Source organism: Hemiscyllium ocellatum, chromosome 12, assembly GCF_020745735.1.
Source record: "Hemiscyllium ocellatum isolate sHemOce1 chromosome 12, sHemOce1.pat.X.cur, whole genome shotgun sequence".
Taxonomy (NCBI): Eukaryota; Metazoa; Chordata; class Chondrichthyes; order Orectolobiformes; family Hemiscylliidae; genus Hemiscyllium; species Hemiscyllium ocellatum.
The window spans coordinates 73044192-73064573 of NC_083412.1; the positions used below are offsets into that span (position 1 = coordinate 73044192).

A 20382-nucleotide genomic window follows, 5' to 3' on the forward strand; every position below is an offset into this window, starting at 1 on the left:
CTTAACATCACTATTGTAGCTATCTCCACCACTTCCCTTGGCAGTGCACTCCAGACCCCTAGCGTTCTGTGTTTTAAAAAAAAGCTGCCCCTCACAGCTCCTTTTGAACTTTTCCCCCTCCCACCCTAAATGCATGCCCTGTAGTATTAGACATTTCAATTCTGGGTTGACAGTCACAATCTTTTTCCCAATCTATGTGTCTCATAATTTTATAGACTTGTATAGTTTCTAAACTTCTATATAGTCATCCTGCAGCCACCTCTAATACAGAGAAAATAACTGAGTTTTTGTAGCCTCTCCTTATAGCTAATACCCAGGCAGCATCCTGGTAAAACTTCTGCACCTTGCACATCCTTACTGTAATGTGGCCACCAGAATTGAACACTTTTTTTAAAAAGTCTGGTTTAACCGAAGTCTTGTAAGGCTGCAGCACGACACCCTGACTCTTGTATGCAATTCTCTGACCAATAAAGACAAACCTGCCGTATGTCGTCTTGCCAGCCTGTCAACTTCTGTGACCACTTATAGGGAGCTATAGAGTTGACCTCCAAGATCCCTCTGTACATCAGTGCTGTTCAGGGTCTTGCCATTAATTGTGTACTTGTCCTAACATTTGATCTCCTAAAGTGCAACATCTTACACTTGGTCAGATTAAATTCCAATTACCATTTTTCTGCCCATATCTGCAACTGATCTATATCCCACTGTATACTTGGACAATCTTCTACACTAGCCATAACTCCACCAATCTTTGTATCATCTGCAAACTTACTAACCCACATTTCCAAATTTTCATCTAAATCATTTATATACATCACAAACAAACAGCAGAAGTCACAGTACTGGTCCCTACAGAGCGCCACTAGTCACGGACTTCCAGCCAGGAAAAACCCCTTTCACCACTACCCTCTGCCATCTATGGGCAAGCCTATTCTGAATTGAAGCACCCAAGTCACCGTGGTTTCCAAGCATGAGTCTACCTTGAGGGACCTTGTCAAAAGCCTTCCTACATACCATATAGATAATATCCATCGCTGTACCCACATTGATCACTTTTGTCACCTCCTTAATAAATTTCAATTTAAGTTAATACGCCATGACCTGCCGTGCAAAAAGCCATGTTGACTGGCCCTAATTAGGTCATGCTTTTCCAAATGTGTGTAAGTCCTATGCTAAGAATTCTCTCCACTAGCTTCCCAAGCACTGATGTGAGACCCATGGGTGAAGAGTTTCCTGGATTATCTCTCTTTTTTTTCCTTCTTGAACAGAGGAACAGCATTAGCTATTCGCTTTGGAGCTCATGACTCCCCATTATTTCAGCTTGTAGCTTCAAGGTCCTGATCCTGTCTTTTGGAAGCACTGTTGTAAAGCTATTCTTGAAACAGAGGGTGAACCTGAGTGATAAATGTTTTGATTCACTGTCTTATTGCAAATGAGAAGAAAGTCCTGGACATGCTGCTTTGGTCGAAAACCCTCAGGGGAATGAGTCATTTAACTCTGCTCAGGTGAAATTTGTAAAGTACTGGTCATTACAAATGGCCAAACAATTAGCAGAGAGGTTCATGTGCCTGTAGTCAAAAAGGTATGAGGCCACTTTTGCAGTATTGCGTATGTTCTGGTGGCCCTGCTGTAGGAAGGATGTTATTAAAAGGAAAGGATGCAGGAAAGATATATGGTGATATTTCTGGGACTGGAGGGTTTGAGTTATAAGGAGAAGCTGAATAGGCTGGTGCTTTTTTGCCCCCGTGGAGAATTGGAGGCTGAGTGGTGATCTTAGAGATCGATGAAATCATGAAAGGCATGACTTAAGTGAATAGTGAAGGCCCTTTCCTGAGGATAGGGGAATTCAGAACGAGAGGGCATGGGTTTAAGGTGAGAGGGAAAAGACTTAAAAGGGACCTGAGGGGCAACTTTTTCACACAGGGGGTGGTGCATGTATGGAATGAACTGCCTGACACAGTGGCAGAATCCGGTTACAAAAGTTAAAAGACCTTTGGACAGGTACTTGAATGGCCAAGATTTAGAGGGATATGGACCAAATGCAGGCAAGTGGGACTAGCTTAGTTTGGGAAATCTGTTTTGAGTGAATGAGTTGGACTGAAGGGTCTGTTTCTGTGCTGAATGACTCTGACTCCATGATGGAACAGAATATTGAGTTTATTTTGAGAATCAGTTTTCAATAATAACCTCCTTAGTAACTGCGCTCCAATAGGTGAAGCACATACCTTACCTCCTCATTAATAGAGGAGGTAGAATTATTGCCCATGTGACCCGTGAGAAACCCACAATGCCATATGCATGGACTTTGGGAAGACTTTTGACAAGATCCACACAAAAAACTATAAACTTATAAAGGTGGTCTTACTGAAAAACACAAGATCCGGAACGGGGGGGTGGGGGGGGGGTGAGTGGGTGGGTAGGAAAGGAAGTGGAATTGAGGCCTTAGTACAATTGTCTTGGACAGTGCAGCAGGGTTATAGGGCTGAGTAGTCTTTCTTGCTCCTAACTCATATGTTCATATGAAACACCAAAGCAATTGTTGAAGGTTGTATGGGGCAAGGTGGTGAAGGAGAGCAATAAGCATTTACTTAAGCAACCCGGCTTAGGAAGTACATAGTGGTAAGTATTGTGGATGATACCAAACTAGGAAGGCTTGTGGTGTTAGAGACAACTTGGAAAATGCAAAATTTGGGCAATATCTCATAGCAAACAAAAATATAGATGTGACAGATTATCATGTGTAATACTAATGAAGTTGAAATAGCAAAGATAAAGCAGAAAGAAACCAGAGCATCTTCATGGATTTAATATTAAGCACTTCTCATGAACGCAGAGCATCATTCATCGAAACTAGTTTGATTTAGAGCGACATGGCCAAGGTGGTGGATATGTAAATTAGATGACCTTATTAATTTTCTTTGTGCTCAAGTCAGTCTGGATTTTGTACTGTAATTGTTTTTGGAATTCCCAAAAATGAGAGATCTTGAAGTGCTGAAGCACCATAAACTCTACTGTTGGAGTTGAATGATGATACCACAAGACATAGGAGCAGAAGTAAGCCATTCTACCCCTCAAGCCTGCCCTGTCATTCAATGATCTCATGGCTGATCTGATTATCCTCAAATTCACTTTCTTGCTTTTCCCCATAACATTTGATTCTGTTAATGGTTAAAAATCTGTCTCAGCCTTGAATTTATCAAATGAGCCAGCCTCTACAGCTCTCTGAGGTAAATAATTTCACAGATTGATTCAGCTTCAGACAAGAAATTCATCTGTTTTAGATGGGGATCTTTATTCTGAGATTATGCCCTCTGGTCCTAGAGTCTCCCTCAAGAGGACATAACCTCCCTGTCAAACCTGCTAAGAAGCTTGCATGTTTCAATAAGGTCTTTGCTTATTCTTCTAAAATCCAATGAGTACAGGCTTTACCTGTAAAGAATTGGCTAAATGGCAGGAAACAGCAAGTATGGTTTTTTTTAAGTTTGGTTTTCAATGGATTTCCACAGGGATCAGTGCTAGGACCACAATTGTTTAAGATATGTGTTAATGACTTGGAGGAAGGAAGTGCATGCACCATGTTTGCAGATGACATAAAAATAGATGTACAAGGTGCAATGAGGATACAAACACTTGAGAGAGGTTACAAAGATATTGAATAAGTGGGCAAATGAAGTTAAGTTTGGGAAAATGTGAAGTTGTTCATTTTGGAAGGGAGAACAAAGTGACAGTGTGTAAATAGAGAAAAATTGCAGGGACTTGGAGGTTTGAAACACAGGGGCAGCAGGAAACCAGAAGGCTAATAGGGATGTTGGCCCTCATTCCAAGGAGATTATATTGTAGGTGATCAATTCTGGAGTACTGTGAATATTTATCTTTCATTTTGGAGGCAGTTCAGAGAAAGTTCACTAGGATGGTCCCATATGGCAGAATTATCCTTTGTTTGTTCGACAAACACATTGGGACTCATTGAAATTTAGAAGGAATGACAGGTGATTTCATTGAAACATAGAATTCTTAAGGGGCTTGACAGGGTAAATGCGGAGAGGATGTCTCCCCACATGGGAGAGTCTAGGACCACAGGACATCATCTCAGAGCAAAGAGATGCTGTTTTAAGAGTGAGATGAAGAGACATCTCCTAATCAGTGGGTTGAGAGTCTTTGGAACTCCTTGCCACAGAGCTATGGAGGTAGAGTCTTTATGTAGATTTGTTGAAATAGATTCCTGATCAGTAGGGGAACCAAGTGTTACCAGGGAAGAGCAGCAAAGTGAATGTGAGAAATGTCACATCAGCCACGATCCTTGTCCAAGCAGGTTCAAAGAGCTGAACAGTCTACTCCCATTCCTATTCCTTATGATCAACCACATTTTAAAATGAAATTCATTTATCTGTGCTGCAGATTTGACAAGATCACTTGTTCCACGCATAAATGTGCAAATTTCAAATCTTGTTTTACATTAATTTTACTTTAAGAAATGCTAAACTAATTTCATCTTTATTGTTTACTCTTGGTATTTAATAACCTTTTCCACAATACAAGAAGATTATTTCCTGTGATGCAGGCTGTCCCAATTTTGTGTGCCATCTTCCTTTGAAGATAACTCAACTCAGGGCTGTTTACAAATTTAGTGTCTGAAACATCCTGATATGATCGCTCCAATTATTTGTATCTCCTTAGAATCACTAATTTAAAATACTGATGAAATAACTGGCCTTACTGAGAAACAGGAAATGTGGGCAGTTAACATGCACTTCTTAGGCGATACTTTGCTTTAGTTTAAGATTAGAGGCTGACTTTAAACAGAGCTAATTATTTGAGTGTTGTGTTGCAAATCAAATGAGGAGTAGGGAATTCCTAATATTTTAATACCAACAGTTTTCCTAACTGATTACTGGATAAATGCAAGCAAGCTGAGCCCTGGTAAACATTTTTGGATTCTTGTAATAGTGAAAAGGCAGAAGGTGTTTGTAGGGAGGGAAATAAATGTGGTTGTGTTTCCTGTCAGCAATTGAATGATCAACAACTATACTGTGATTAGGATGTTCCTGAAAGTGATTTTGCATTTTTAAAACCATGTTCGCAGCAGATAATCACAGCAAGAGGAATAAGTAATAGATTTGACATGGCTTAGAGAAAATAAGTTCTTCGAAGCAACAAAATTGGATTCTTTACATTCCTGTTTTGTAATAAAAAAAGGAATCAGCACTGGGAATGTGAATTTTGAGGCAGGTACGTCAAGATTAGAATGAGACTGTGTCGAGTTTCAAGTTTAGTTTTGATTATCATCTGTTGTTTGCACATGATGTACCTTTTGCACTGATGTTGGGCAGATATGTAGGTGGAGTTAAAGCCACAATCAGATCAGCTGTAATCTTGGTGAATTGCAGAACAGGCTGGAGGGGCTATAAGATCAATTGCTTCTGTTTCTAATGTTTCAATTTTTGCAAATGACTGTTGGCTACTAATATCAATAGAACTTCTATGCATTGTGTTGAATTTTAGTTTTTGTGGGGCCAAAGTAAATCTTTTGCTTGTGAACAAAACCAGTTGCACAACAGATGCACATACTCAATGTTTCATGTTCACATTGGTTTTGTTTGTGTATTTTGGGTAGGACTCTGATTTCAAATATTTCTGAAAATTTGAACACTGTGTTCTGACTGTCATGTGATCAGACACCTATAAATGTTGATGCATTCAGTTGATAAATGTTAGCTCCCCAGTGGTTGAGTATTTTGTTTGTGGTTTTGTGGTGGGAGCTCTCATACAAGAGGCTCAGTGAGTGTGCATGGTGCCCGAATTCAGACAAAGAGAAGAGACAGGCCGGTGGGAAGATGTATGGAGACTCAAAAGTGGGAAGTGACAATTGTAACTAACCAAAATGTTGTTCATTCTCGGGAAATGGGTGGTATTGGCCAAATTGGCATTTGTTACCCATTTCTAACTGAAAATGAGCTGTTGCCTTATACTGAACGCTTTACTAGGTCATTTAAGAGGGCAGTTGCCAATGGGTTGGTTGCAGTAGCGGGCCACATGATGATAAGGCCTGTTGTGTGGGGGTGGGGTAAGATCATGACAGAAGGTGCTCAGGCCCTAAAATTATTGAACCCTATTTTTGTTTTTGATTTCCAGCATCTGCAGTTCAAAGGTAACTCAACATAAGCAATAAATGCCAACCCAGCCAGCGACACCCATTTCTCACAAATGAACAATAAAAATTACATCTGCCTCTGAGCATATCCTCTCTTCATCTCTTTTGCAGCTTTTGCCACAGTTATTTTAATTATTCCAGTTACTTTTTTTTCTATTGTTATGCTCAGGGGGTCACCAGTGTGTTGATTTTGCATTGGGCATCAAAATTGTTTTGTCCTTGGGCTGTTACTTTTCTCAAGTGCAGGTAGTTAGTGTGCTATCACTGACATGAGGTAAACCTCCAAACTGATAATGCCCAGCTCAACTTTTCTGATCTCCTTCACTGACCGTATTTATAAATTGTTTATCAGATATTTAGCCTTAGATGAACTATAGTTCCATTCAGTTAAATTATTTGTGAGACCAAAGCCATTGTCTTCAGTCACTCCCAAAGGTTCAGTGTGTCCTCCACTGAAACTTTCTGTCCCAAGTCGACTTCACATTAAAGACAGCTGATAATTTCATTTTCTAACTTGATATTTTTTCAGTAACAAAGAAAACGTACTTTTTTTTTGGATGTATTCTTTGACTGTGACAAGATTAGCATTTGTTGCTGATCCCAAATTGTGCTTGAGCTGAGTGGCTTGCTAGGCTACTTCAATGAGTAAGGAAGAAGGTGGCATGAGGATCTGGAATCACATGTAGGCCAGGCCAGGTAAGAATAGCGGTTTCCTTTTCTACCGGACATTAGTGAGCTGGATAAGTTTTAACATGTGATGTCTCATGCCAACCATTACTAGGACTACTTCTGCATTTCAGCTTTTTAAAAAGTTGAACTTAATTGCAGCATCTGCCATGGTAGGCAGCATCTGCCATGAGGCCTGTATGCCTCATCTTCTGGAGTATTAGTCCATGGATATTAGCTCTATTCCACAATCTGTAACATTGTTTGTCAGTATTCCTATTTGAAGTTGTCATCTGCTGAATTCCCTATTCATTGCTTTTGTCGGCTTCAGGACTGACTATGCCCCCCTGACCTATCATCTTCATCCCCTCCCCCACTCACCTATTGTACTCTATGCTACTTTCTCCCCACCCCCACCTTCCTTTCATTTATCTCTCCACCCTTCAGGCACTCTGCCTATATTCCTGATGAAGGGTTTTTGCCTGAAAAGTCGATTTTACTGCTCCTTGGATGCTGCCCGAACTGCTGTGCTTTTCCAGCACCACTCTAATCTAGACTCTGGTTTCCAGCATCTGCAGTCATTGTTTTTAACCACAGTGTTACCTTGGCCTACCTCTCATTCTGTGTGCAAATGTTACCAAGGAGTACCTTTAAAGAGGAAGAGATAGTGGACTGGGAAATTTCAGAGGTAACAGAATGTGGGTGAGAAGAGAAATGTTGGTGCAGATGCTCTTGTTACATTCAGTCAATGAGTGGGACATGTGGTGGATAATTTCAGTGAGCTGGCCAATAGAGAAGAGTTGTTAGAGAAAGATTGTGGTGAACATGGTCAAATGGCACAAAAATACATCATGATTGTAATCTCTGGGACTTAATTTGCCACTTTGAACTATTTGTGATATTCACTATTTAAGCGACCGAGCAGAACCTTGATTGGCAAGGTCCAACTATGGAGTTGCAGGAAAGGGGGATGGAGGTTTGAGTGCAGCAATGTACTAAAGAGATTTCAAGATGAAATAGGCCAATGATTTGGGGATTGAAGAATTTCTTTTGAATAACAATTTTGAAAATGGGATTGACTACCAAAGAGATCCATTGAAGTCTGGAAATACCCATCTTTGCTTGAGTAGATTGGTGCTCTGAGACTAGAGTCAAGGGAGCAAACAGTATGTCCAATGAACCAAATACACTTGGAGAGGGCATGTGGGAGGAGGAGTTTGAACTTGGGACTGAATGAGACAGGTTGGCTAGGTAGACAAAGAAACGATGTAACTGAATAGCTGGCCTGAATCATTCTTGCATGAATACAAGGCACAAATAGAGCATTCAGCTCACCAAGCCCATACGGGTGTTTGTGATAAAGTTAAATCATGTCCCATCTTTTCTCATCGAAATTTCCATCTGTTCCCTGCTCCTTCATTTGCTTGCCTAGTTTCCATTAAATATATCTTTTTGATTTGCTTCAGTTGCTGATGTGACGATTTCCACATTGCTACCACTGAGTAAAATTTCTTCCCTATAAATCCCTGTTGGATTTCTTAGTATCTGTCTCGGCCTTTATATTTACATTTCGAAAGGTTTTGATAGGCTAATGCCTGGAGTGAGCAGATTACCTTATGAGGAAAGGCTAGACTGACTAGACCTGCATCAATCAGTTTAGAAGATGTGGAGGTGACTTAATTGAAATGTATAAGATCCTGAAGGGCCTTGAGTTGTCTGGATGAAATGTCGAAAGCACGTTTCCTCTTGTGGGAGAATCTAGAACTCGGGTCCATGGTTTAATATAAGGGATTGCCCATTTCAGACCGAGATGAGCATTTTATTTTTGAGCATTGAGTCTTTTGAATTCCCTTCCTTAAAAGGCAGTGGATATGTCATCTTTAAATATTTTTAAGGCACAGTTAGGTAGATTCTTGATTCCAAGAAGACAGAAGGTGAAAGTTCATAAGATACAGGAGCAGAATTAGGCCATTTGGTGCATCGGGTTTGCTCTGCCATTAGATATCGACTGACATGCACCTCATAACTCGTTATTTCTTAAACCAAACAAGACTCCGGATTTTTTTTTTGTTGTTAAAACATTTATTCATACATGCATGGGCAATGCACTTAATCAAAAATCGCATATTGCTCAAATCTTTTTTTGCCAAAACAAAGGTCTTATGCTGTTTTTACTGATACCATGCTTCATATAGAATATCCTTACAGGTAATAATTTCCAATCAAACGTTAAACACTTACTCACCACCTCTCCATCCAATCATATTCATATATTTCATATTTCAGGTACACATGACTATATATCCTACAATCACATTCAGTTGATACAAATGACTCTCTTATCAAATCATGGTCAAATGTATACACATGATTATATTATCCTATCGTATCATTTGTACGTTCACATCTCCAACTGTTAATACGTACTTTCTGATTACGGAAAACCAATATTGTATATTTTACCCCCCATAGGTGTCTCCTACTGTCTATGCTGTCTATTTTTCCCTTTGTGGGGTATGCAGGAGTGTAGAATTAAAATTAAAATCAAATGAGCCATGATCTTATTGTATGGCAGAGTATGCTGAAAGTGCTGAGGAGCCTATTCTTGTTTCTTGTTCATAAATGCTCTTCCCCAGAAGGGGAAATATTTCTATATCCGCTGTCTACCTGAAACCTTTCATAATTTGGAAGACTTTTATTAGATCGCCGATCACCAATCACCCTTTTTTTTTCTCTCCTCCCCACCCCCCGAAGTTGAAATGATGCACAACCAGTTGATTGTTTCCTAACTGTATTTGTTCTGGAAGAGTCGTATGACAGAGAAACAGACTCTTCAGTTAAACTAATCCATGCTGAATGTTGTCCAAACTAAACTGGTCCCACTTGCCTGCATTTGGCCCATATCCCTCCAAACCTTTCCTATTCATGTACTTATCCAAATATCTTTTTAACCATAACTATACCCGCATACACCACTTCCTCTGGCAGTTCATTCCACACATGAACCACACTCTGTATATTTTTTTAAAAGTTGCCCTTCATGTCTTCTTTAAAACTTTCTCCTTTACCTTAAAAATATGCCTCCTAGCTTTGAACTGCCCCACTCCAGAGAAAAGACTTACTATTCACCTTAAGTATTCCCCTCATGATTTTATAAATCTTATGTGGTCACCCCTCAGCCTCCTATGCTCTAATGAAAATGGACCTAGCCTATCTAGCCTTTTTTTTCTTATAACTCAAATGCTCTGTTCCAAGCAATATCTTTTTGAACCCTCTCCAATTTAATAATATCCTTCCTATAGCAGGGCACCCAGAACTGCGCACAGTACTGCAGAAGAGACCTCATCAACACCTTCGGAAAATGCTAGGTTTCAATAATAAGAATTTAAGCTTAATGTAATCAAACACAGTTTTGTGAAAGGGAAATCATGTATGAAATATTTGTCAGAATCATTTGAGGATATAACTAGCAGAGTTGATAATGGGTAGATGTAGTGTATTTGGAGGCATTTAATATGATGCCACATAAAAGATCATTGCAAAATATAGTGTTCACAGTATTGGGGGTAATGTATTAGCTCGGATTGAGGTTTGGTTGACATAGACAAGGTTGGGATTAAGGGTCTTTTGCAAGTTGGAAATCTGCAACAATTGCTGCAAGGGTTAGTCCTATGACCTCAACTATTTACATTCCATATTAAGGATTTGAAGGAAGAGTGTAATATATCCAAACTTATTAATGACACAAAAGTAACTAGAATAGTATTTTGTGATGAGGATGTAAGCTATTTGCAAGGGGATATGGATAAGATGATTGAGTGGGCAAAAAAATGGCAGATAATTAAAAGCAAGTAATTAAAGCAAATGGAATTTTGGCCTTTGTTGCAAGGGGAGGGGTTAAAGATTAAAAGTAGGATAACCTTGTTGCAGCTGTGCAGGGGTCACACCTTTCATCTACTGTGCATGGTCTTACATCCTCTTTTAAATGAGGTCTACTGACATTGAGGGTCTTTCAAAAAGGATTCATTAGACTGATCCCTGGGATGAAGTGGTTGATTTAGCAAGAATGGCTCAGCATACTAGGCTTTGCTTCAGTTGTGTTTAGAAGAATGAGGGGTGATTTTATTGAAGCATGCAAGATTTTGAGGTACCTTGACAAGTAGCTTTTGATAAAATATTTCCACTAGTGAGGGAATTTCGAACAAGGAAACAGTTACAGAATAATGGAATGTTCTTATTTGAAACTGAAGTGCAAAGGAGCTTCTTTTCTCAGGGGGCAGTGAATGCCTTGAGTTCTCTTCCACAGCATTGTGAAGGCTAGGTTACTCTAAGTATTTAAAGAGGAGGCAAGTACACTTTTGAAATATTATGGAGTTGAGGGCTATGAGGTGCTGTGGCAGATCAGCCATGATCTTGTTGAATGGCTGGTTGGCTTTACAGGCCAAATGCTCTCTTCCTGCTTTTGATTCTTTATACTTGTGATATATCTAGGCAATATTCTACATTATTTAGTAGATGCTTGTAGAGTACTGAGTCAAGATTAGCGTGGTGCTGGAAAAGCATAGCAGGTCATGCAGCATCTGAGGAGCAGGAAAATTGACCTTTCAGGCAAAATCCTTTCATCAGGAATTGCCTGAAACATCAATTTTCCTCTTCTCAGATGCTGCCTGACCTGATGTGCTTTGCCAGCACCTCTCTAATCTTGAATCTAATCTCCAGCATCTGTAGTATCCACTTTCACTGTGCTTGTATAGTACTGTCCATGTGGTTATTGGTACAGAATCTCTCCCTTGGTCACCTTTCCATTGCAGGAAAAGAAGCACATTTTGTTTTTAATCATGCCAGCCTCCTATTGTGATTTGGTCAAAATACCAAACATGCTCAGAAAATATTTTTGACTAACTTATCACTGTTACAATGGCTTGTGCTTATCTAATCTATTTCTTCTCATTCATTTGAGCATCCTTTCTCCATTCATTTTGAAATCAAGACTCAATACACTCCATTTCTTTTTCTCTGAATTCGAAACTGTTGAACAACGTTTCTCATCTCCAAATATTTCGGCTTTTAAAACCAAAGTTGAGCATAATTCTGTTATTTTGTTTCCAGCATAAACTACATAATTTAGCTTTTACCTGCACATTGCAAATAAAAAACAGTTTTAACAATTCGTGGATGAAGTGTGGCATAATGTTTTTTTTTCAAATGTCTCCAGGTTTCTCAAACCTTCACAAGCGTATGCAAAATCATCAAAAAACAGACCAGAGGAAAATGATGAAACAGACAGCGAGAACTCTCTCTTAACATCAGAGATCAAATCCTTTGACTTTGCAGCTGGTCCAATGCCAAACAATAGCTGCTCCAACAATAGAGGATTCTCGAATTATTCTGGACAATTTTCACAGCTTCCATCAGATTCTGCGGAGAATGTTAAGAGCTATGCTGCTGCTGCTGCTGCAACCCAGCCAAAGGAATATCCTTACAGTTCCCCTACAGGACACGTTGAAAATTGGCATGGTCCCTGTGTTTCCAACTGTGGAGATTGTTATACGTACAAATCTGACAACTGGTTGTCAAATACTGGCATGACTGACGTATCGCTGAGTGGGAACTTTAGACCACCCTTGCCAACCTCATTGCACAGCAGCCTTGGACTATCGCAACTTGAACCCGGGTTTCCTTTGCAATCATATCCATTTCAACCACCCGGTCACCCTCTGCCTCAAAACCCTTGTCGACCTAGGGTTTCTGTATATGTTCCTGAACCTGGCCATTTTCCTCCTACGCCTCTGGGCAGAGTCGACCTCCCTCCTTATGGGACACCAGGTTAATTATGCTTTTTCCTTCCTTCTTCAGTGCGTTGACATTGAGGGATTAGAGTTGCATTCATTATGAAGTATGTTTTAGCATTAAATAAATGTAAGTTTATTTTAGTAACTGCTAAACAAACTGAACAGAAGTGATTTGGAGAATTTTGTGTCACATTCCCATGCACAGCAAATAGGTGAAGTATTTGTATATTTAAAAAAGTTTCCTCAACATACAAAGTGTTTAACTCTGACATTTATTTAGCAGCTTTCCTACCCCCAGCATATGTGAATGTTTTCCGCAATAATCAGGTATTTCCAAAGTGTAGTTGTTATTCTTTGTAGTCAGCCACAGTGGATAATTTGTGCTTAAGCTAGATTACGTGGCCATTTCTGTTGTCATTCAGACTGCAGGGAGAACTTCCCTATGACAATACTAATTTAATTTAATGTCACATCACACAGACTGCATCTAGACATGATGTTCCTTGATAGCATTAGCCTGTGTTAGGTTCTTCAACTGAATCTTAAACTAGTAACCCAAGATTCCAAGGTAAATGTGCCACAGCTGATGCAAGCCATTCGCCACAGGTCTTTGTTTACCTACATTTGTGTCCCTTTCCATTGAATTCATACTCTCAGTCCTTGCTTTCCCTCACCTTACATTCATTTAAGAGGAAATTGTATCTGTTTACCTAGCTCTCATTCCTACCTTTCTAAAGCTGATTAGTCTACCTCGCTGTTTGCTACTCTTCTGTTGTCAACATTTCACCATTATTATGTTCTTTAATGAAGGGACAAATCACATGAGAATAGAAGTAAACCCATCACTGAAATGTAGGTAACAACATTTCTAACCCAACAATACTCATTTAATCTGTTTCTTGTTTGTCAATGAAAGCTCCATCTGTTCTTTTATAATTCCATTCTGCCAAACACCTCTGCTATCCAGCATGCCTTTTATGAGCTTATTTATCAACTATCTGCATAGTTGACTACATTACCTTTCTGTTAAATTGGTTTTGGCAGCCTACTCAGATGCAACTTGACTGAACAAATCCACGGAAGCTCTTAACAAGCAATAGGCGTTTTAACCTAACAGGTCTACGCTAATCTTTATGTTCCACTCCACTTATTCCATCATCTGATTTTTCCATTCCTTTTTCCTCCTTGTGTTTATTTAGCTTACTCTGTGTTAATCATCTCGTGATACCTTGAAAATTGACTAATATCTGATTTGCCTTTTTCCTCTTAGCAGTTTTTATATATGTTCTAATTAATAAATATTTGGGATGAATGGCTTTTGATATTTTAAAAACGTTATCTGTACGAGTGTGCAAGATGTTGCTATCAGTGGCTTGCTGATTTGTGCATTGAAGCCTTGGAGATGACATATAAAGTTTAGATAATTTCCTATTAATTAGCTGCTCTTGAGCTGTTGATCTCTATATCAGAATGATAATGAGGTACAGAAAATCTTCAGGGTTACAAAGTTCAAGCAGCACAAACTAGTAGATAAGAGCCACAAGCTTAAGTACGTCAGCATGCTATGTCTTTAAGGATCAGATGCTTAGCCTGTTACTCACTCGTGTAAAACTCAATTCAGTTTTGCACGCTACTTAGTCTGACTAAATTGAAACAGAAATAGACCACTTGATCCCTCAAACCTATACCACAATTCAATTAAAATTCAATTACTAATCTCTACCTCAATTCCCTCTATCTATTTTTGTTCCAAAATCTTAATGCCCTTGTCTATCAGAAATGTATACCTCTCAGATTTTAAACTTTGAGTTTACTGAGCTTTAATCATTGTTCTAAGGGTAGCATGAGTAGAGAAGGGAGTTCTGGATTTCAATAAACTGTGTGAGAAGTTGTCTTTGTACTGTCTAATGTTTTCTACTTCTCCACTGTAAGAAATTATTTCCCTATCCACCTTAACGGTCATAACATCTGTTAACATTGAATATCCAAGGGACTACAAGCCAAAACTTTGCAGTCCATCCTCAATTTAATTTTTTCAGCTCCAGTTTTACTTTGGTGAATCTGTGGTGAACACTCTCAATTCTTCCTCTGCTGAGGTATTCCGAACTGAATGCAGTAGACCAAATGGGGTCCAGCAATGTTCTCCTCTAGGTGGAACATAACTTTCATCTCTTTGACAGGGGCTGGAACATAAATGAGCCAATTATGTTTCGATTAGATTACTTAGTGTGGAAACAGGCCTTTCGGCCCAACAAGTCCACACTGACCCTCCAAAGAGCAACCCACTCAGACCCATTCCCCTACATTTACCCCTTCACCTAACACTACGGGCAATTTAGCATGGCCAATTCACTTAACCTGCATATTTTTGGACAGTGGGAGGAAACCGGAGCACACCCACGCAGACACTGAAAGAATGTGCAAACTCCACAGACTGTTGCCTTAGGCGGGAATTGAACTCGGGTCTCTGGCACTGTGAGGCAGCAGTGCTAACCACTGTGCCACCTGTACCTATAATATCGTACCTATACCATTTGTAACTTCTGGTTCCCATTAAAACAATTTACTATCCTGGTAAATAAGTACTGTCTGCAGCCTCTTTTGTTCTTTCATCCAAGTAAATGAAAAATATGTTGAAAACTTGAGGCCACAAAGCAGATTCTTGGTGTTCACATTCAACTGGTAGAGGTACATATGCCATCTCTCCACTCTCCCTTACGTGTCAACCAATCAAAGCCAAGACAAAAGGCTACTTGCACATCTGTGTGATATTTTCTCTAAAAATTTGATGTTGTTACATAACTACTTGAAGGTTTTTTATAGTGAAATGTCCATGCATGCTATCTATCCATCTTATCAATGTCCACCTGAAAAAGAAAATCAACTATCTTGGTAAGACTGAACATGCACATTGGTTTTGAACAATATCTCATTTGTTCAATCACTCCATAACTGATTTTAAATTGATAAGCATAAAAGAAATCAAGTTTCTCTCCCTTTTTATAAATAAAAGGAGTGATATTAATATTTTTCCAGACCAAAGTCATAATTTCTTAATGAAGAGTAGTTTGACAGATTTTGGCAATTTTCTTGTTAATGCTTAATCCCAGTAGGGTGAAAACGATTAGGCCATTAGGATTTCTTTATAAAATAGAACTGTACATGTTCTAAATGTGTGTAAACCCTATCCCGGAAAATTATCTTCAGTAGCTTCCCAACCACTGATGTGAGACTTATCGGTCTATAGTTTCCTGGATTATCCCTATTTCCCTCCTTGAACGGAGGAAAACCATTAGCTACTCGCCAGTCCTCCAGGACATCTCCAGTGGCTAATAATCTCCTCTCTCACTCCTCTCAAAAACCTTGGGTTTATCTATGTTAAATATCATTATTTTCTTCATTACTCTTTTTAGAATACATAAAATTCCTGGTTTAAGTTTGCTTCTGTCACAGGTAAATTATTCACCTTGTTATTCTGAGTCTAGTATCAATAGCCATAGTAGTACAGCACAGAAAGACGCTTTTTATCCCATTTGGTCTATGCCAGTTCTTTAAAGAGAAATCTAGTTAGTCACTTATCTTCTGTTTCAGCATCTACCTGCAATTTTCTTTCCTTCTCATGTATATCACGTTCCCCTTTTTGACAACTATTGAATTTTTGCTCACCGTCGTACTGAGTACTACCATTTGTTGCATAAAATAAATCTTTCATTGAGTTTTGAGATTTATAGCTCAGGTTGAGGTTCTGGATGAAGGTTTGCTTGCTGAGCTGAAAGTTTAGTTTTCAGATGTTTTGTCACCATACTGGGTGACATCTTCAGTGAGCCTCCAGATAAAGTTCTGGTGGTGTAGCCCCTTTCTATTTGTCCGTGGGTTTCCTTGGGTTGGTGATGCCATTTCAGTTTGTGACATCATTTCCCATGATGCCGTTTCCTGTTCTTTTTTCTCAGAGGTTGGTAAATGGGATCCAATCAATGTTTTTGTTGATAGAGTTCCAGTTGAACTGGTGTCCTTCCTCATCCATATCTAAGGATACTAGTGATAAGGGTACATTTACAAAATATGTTGCAAGAGCTGTAACAAACACTACATTGAACAAACAGGCACGGTGGCACAGTGGTTAGCACTGCTGCCTCACAGCGCCAGGGACCTGGGTTCAATTCCCGCTCAGGCGACTGACTGTGTGGAGTTTGCACGTTCTCCCCGTGTCTGCGTGGGTTTCCTCCGGGTGCTCCGGTTTCCTCCCACAGTCCAACGATGTGCGGGTCAGGTGAATTGGCCATGCTAAATTGCCCGTAGTGTTAGGTAAGGGGTATATGTAGGGGTATGGGTGGGTTGCGCTTCAGCGGGTCGGTGTGGACTTGTTGGGCCGAAGGGCCTGTTTCCACACTGTAAAGTAATCTAATCTAATCTAATCTACTTTGAAAAAAAAAACTAGCCACCAGGATACATGAAAATCAACTAGCCATAAAAAGACATGACCCACTCTTGCTAACAAATTCAACATTCCTTTTCTCCTGTACAATAAATTGTTCTGATCTTCTGAAATGTGGCATTCTTGTGTTTGAGTCCAGGATGAAAAGCTTGGGCAACATGTTTTGTGTTCAGCAATATTCAAGGTTTATTCTACCCAGTGACCTGTAGATATTGACGTTAGATAAGTGGTCCCATTTGTAACACTGCTCATCCCCATCTTGTCTTAATTACTGGCATACTTTCACTCATAACTATTATGGAATTACATTTAGAAAGGATCATGATTTATTTTAAACCATTTGACACACAATGTACTTTTGAAGATAATTGGAGATTAAGTTTTAGGACACATTTGAAGGAGTGGATTTTATTTTTGTTCTTAACTTACCAACGATTCACAATGCAGTGGATAAAACACTCCATATGAATTAGCTTAATTTCCGTCCATTTCTCTGTTCTGATTTCAAAGTTTGCAATCTGCTGTAGCAGTTCCACGTAGATGAAATTGAGCATAACAAAGCCCCTAATCAACACCAAGTTCAGTCGTAAAGGCAGCTGTTCTTGAGTTGAGGTAAAACTATACGGATCAACTACAATGAAAAGCTACAATCTAACTCTGTCCATGAGTAAAATGTTAACTTAAACTCCACACTTTACATCCATTTAAATCGATGACTTTGGTCTTGCCCTAGATAAATTTGCATTTGCCCTGCTAAGTACAAGTCAATTTTTTTTAAAATTGTTTCTTTTAAGCATTATTCAAATGATGATGCAGGTATCTATCTAACTGCCAGCTTGTAATTGTAGAAGGTACTTATAATAGTTAAGTTACTTTCAATGATTTTTCAGTTACTTCATTCTCAATTATGCTCCAGCATACACATCTATTTTTAACAGAAAATACTAGTGGTAATGTACAGGTGCACTAATTCAGGGTAAAAAACATAATTTTTATGGGAATAATAAGGTTTAGTTTTACATTGATAACACTTAGGATGCAAAACCAGAATGCAAAATCTCTAAAGCTTGATATGGCGGTGGGAACAATGTCAGTTATTCGAACCGTGGATTTGCATTTGAGAAGTGAGAACAGAAACAAAGCTACCTTTTAATTTTATGAACAGAGTCATTCAGTAGATGGCTTATTATAATTGCTCTGAAAACCACTAATTCACATTGTGTAACCTCTAACTTTGAATTTAATTGCAGGTTTCAATCCTCCAAATGGTCCTGGAAATGTTTCAATTCAGAGGTAGACATTTTGAAGTATTTTCCTCACTTCTTAATTCTCTCTAATGGAAAAAAGCTATTAATATCTTGAAATTTGATGTGTTGGCAACATTACTATTTAGGTCAGACTTTTTGTGACCTTTGGAAAGATTGATTAATCAGTGGTTGAAGTTTTATATTAGAGTACTACATACAGGAAGTAGATATAATCAATGAGAATCACAAGGTGTGTGGGTTTCATCTTTCTTTCTTTTGTGGGGTGTGGGTGTCTTTGGTTAGGCCAGCATTAATTGCTCGTCCCTAATTGCACCAGAGAAGATGATTGAGTTTCTTTCACGCACTGCTGTGGGGACACTCAGTGCCGCTAGGAAGGGAGTTTGGGGATTTTAACATCACATCAGTGAAGGAATGATGGCATATTTTCAAATCAGGATGATGTGTGATGTGGAGCAAAACTTGGACATGACCGTGTTCTTGTGCATCTACTTCCCTGGTTCTTCTCGCCTGTCGGCATCGTAGATTTGGAAAGGTAACAATCAAGTAACTGCTTAGTCTTGGATAGCATTGAATCTTTTGAATATTGTTGGAGCTGAATCCATCCAAGCAAGTGGGCCCATCACAGTTTTGACTTGTGCCTTGTAGACAGGATTTTCTGGCCAGTAGTAATCACCCAGGATGTTGTTAATGGGGGATTCAATGATGTTAATGCCAGTGTACACCAAGGGGCAATGGTTGAATTCTACATTGTTGGAGATGGTCATTGCCTACTTGTCAACCCAAACCTGCATATTGTCCAGGTCATGCTCCATATGGACATGGACTGCTTCAGTAGTTGGAGAACTGTGATTGGAGCTGAATGTTGTGTAATCTTCAGCAAACATCCATATTTCTTATGTTATCATGGAATGATGATCATTAATGAAGCAACTGAAGATAATTGGCCCTAGAATGCTGTCTTGAAGAACTCCTGCAGTGATCCCCAGGACTGAGATGATTGATCTCCAACAGCTAAAGCCACCTTCCCATTTGTTAGGTATGACTCCAACCAATTGTCAGGATTTTGTGGTATTCAGTGCCTTGAACTGTTTCTTAATATCGCATGAGTGAATTGCTTTGGCCGAAGATTACCATTTGTGATGTTTGGATCCTTGGAAGCCAAAATTGATTTTATTTTAATTATTGGCACGTGTAGTGAAATACAGTGAAAAGCTTTGTTCACGAGCAGTACAGGAAGACCATAGTAAGCAACAATGTGCAGAACAAAAGACCACAGGCATACAGGTAACATTGCACAAGGCATACAAGAGAGGTCATCTTTAGCAAGATCAGCATTATTTGAGGCTAGAGAGTCCATTCAACAGTCCCAACAACAACCGGGAAGTAGCTGTCCCTGAACCTACATGTTCCTGTTTCTGTAACGTCCGCCTAATGGAAGAGTTTGGAGGAAATATTACCAGGGTGCGAAGGGTCTTTGATGTTGGCAGCCTTTCCGCAACAGCAAGCTATGTAAATGGAGTCCATGGATGAAAGTCGGCTCCCGTGGTGATCAGGTCTGTGCAGGCCGCCCTCTGAGTTTTTTCCCACGATCCTGGGCAGAGCATTTGACACATCAGGCCATTATGCACCAAGGAGAAAGTGTGGTGCTGGAAAAGCACAGCCGGTCAGGTAGCATCCGAGGAGCAGGAGAGTCGACGTTTTGGGTATAAACTCATTCCTGATGAAGGGCTTATGCTCAAAACATTGACTCCTGCTTCTCGGATGCTGCCTGACCCATTATGCACCCAGACAGTACTATCAGTTGTACATCTGTAAAGGTTGGTGAAGGTTGTTATGGACATGTCAAATTTCCTGAGCTGCCTGAGGAAGAAGAGGCATTGTTGTGCCACCTTGACCGTCACAATTTCATGGGAAGTCAAGGACAGATTGTCGGTTACCATCACTCTGAGGAACTTGAAGCTCTCCACCCTTTCAACCTCAAGTCCGTTGATGTAAATGGAGGTGTGTTTTTAATTTTAATAAGTTAAAGCTGCTCACTTAATTCTGTTGCACTCCATTCCATCTGCAAAA

At 39.5% G+C, this 20382-nt stretch overlaps 1 protein-coding gene across 1 annotated transcript in view; it reads left to right on the forward strand.

The window, feature by feature from the left end:
* The window catches only part of traf3ip2l (TRAF3 interacting protein 2-like), a 62392-nt gene that overhangs the window by 26442 nt on the left and 15568 nt on the right, over positions 1 to 20382 (forward strand). Inside the window, exons 2-3 of the mRNA XM_060833710.1 lie at positions 12033 to 12643; positions 18295 to 18337. Of these exons, the coding sequence (XP_060689693.1) occupies positions 12033 to 12643; positions 18295 to 18337 (654 nt within the window). The remainder of the gene's footprint in view (positions 1 to 12032; positions 12644 to 18294; positions 18338 to 20382) is intronic.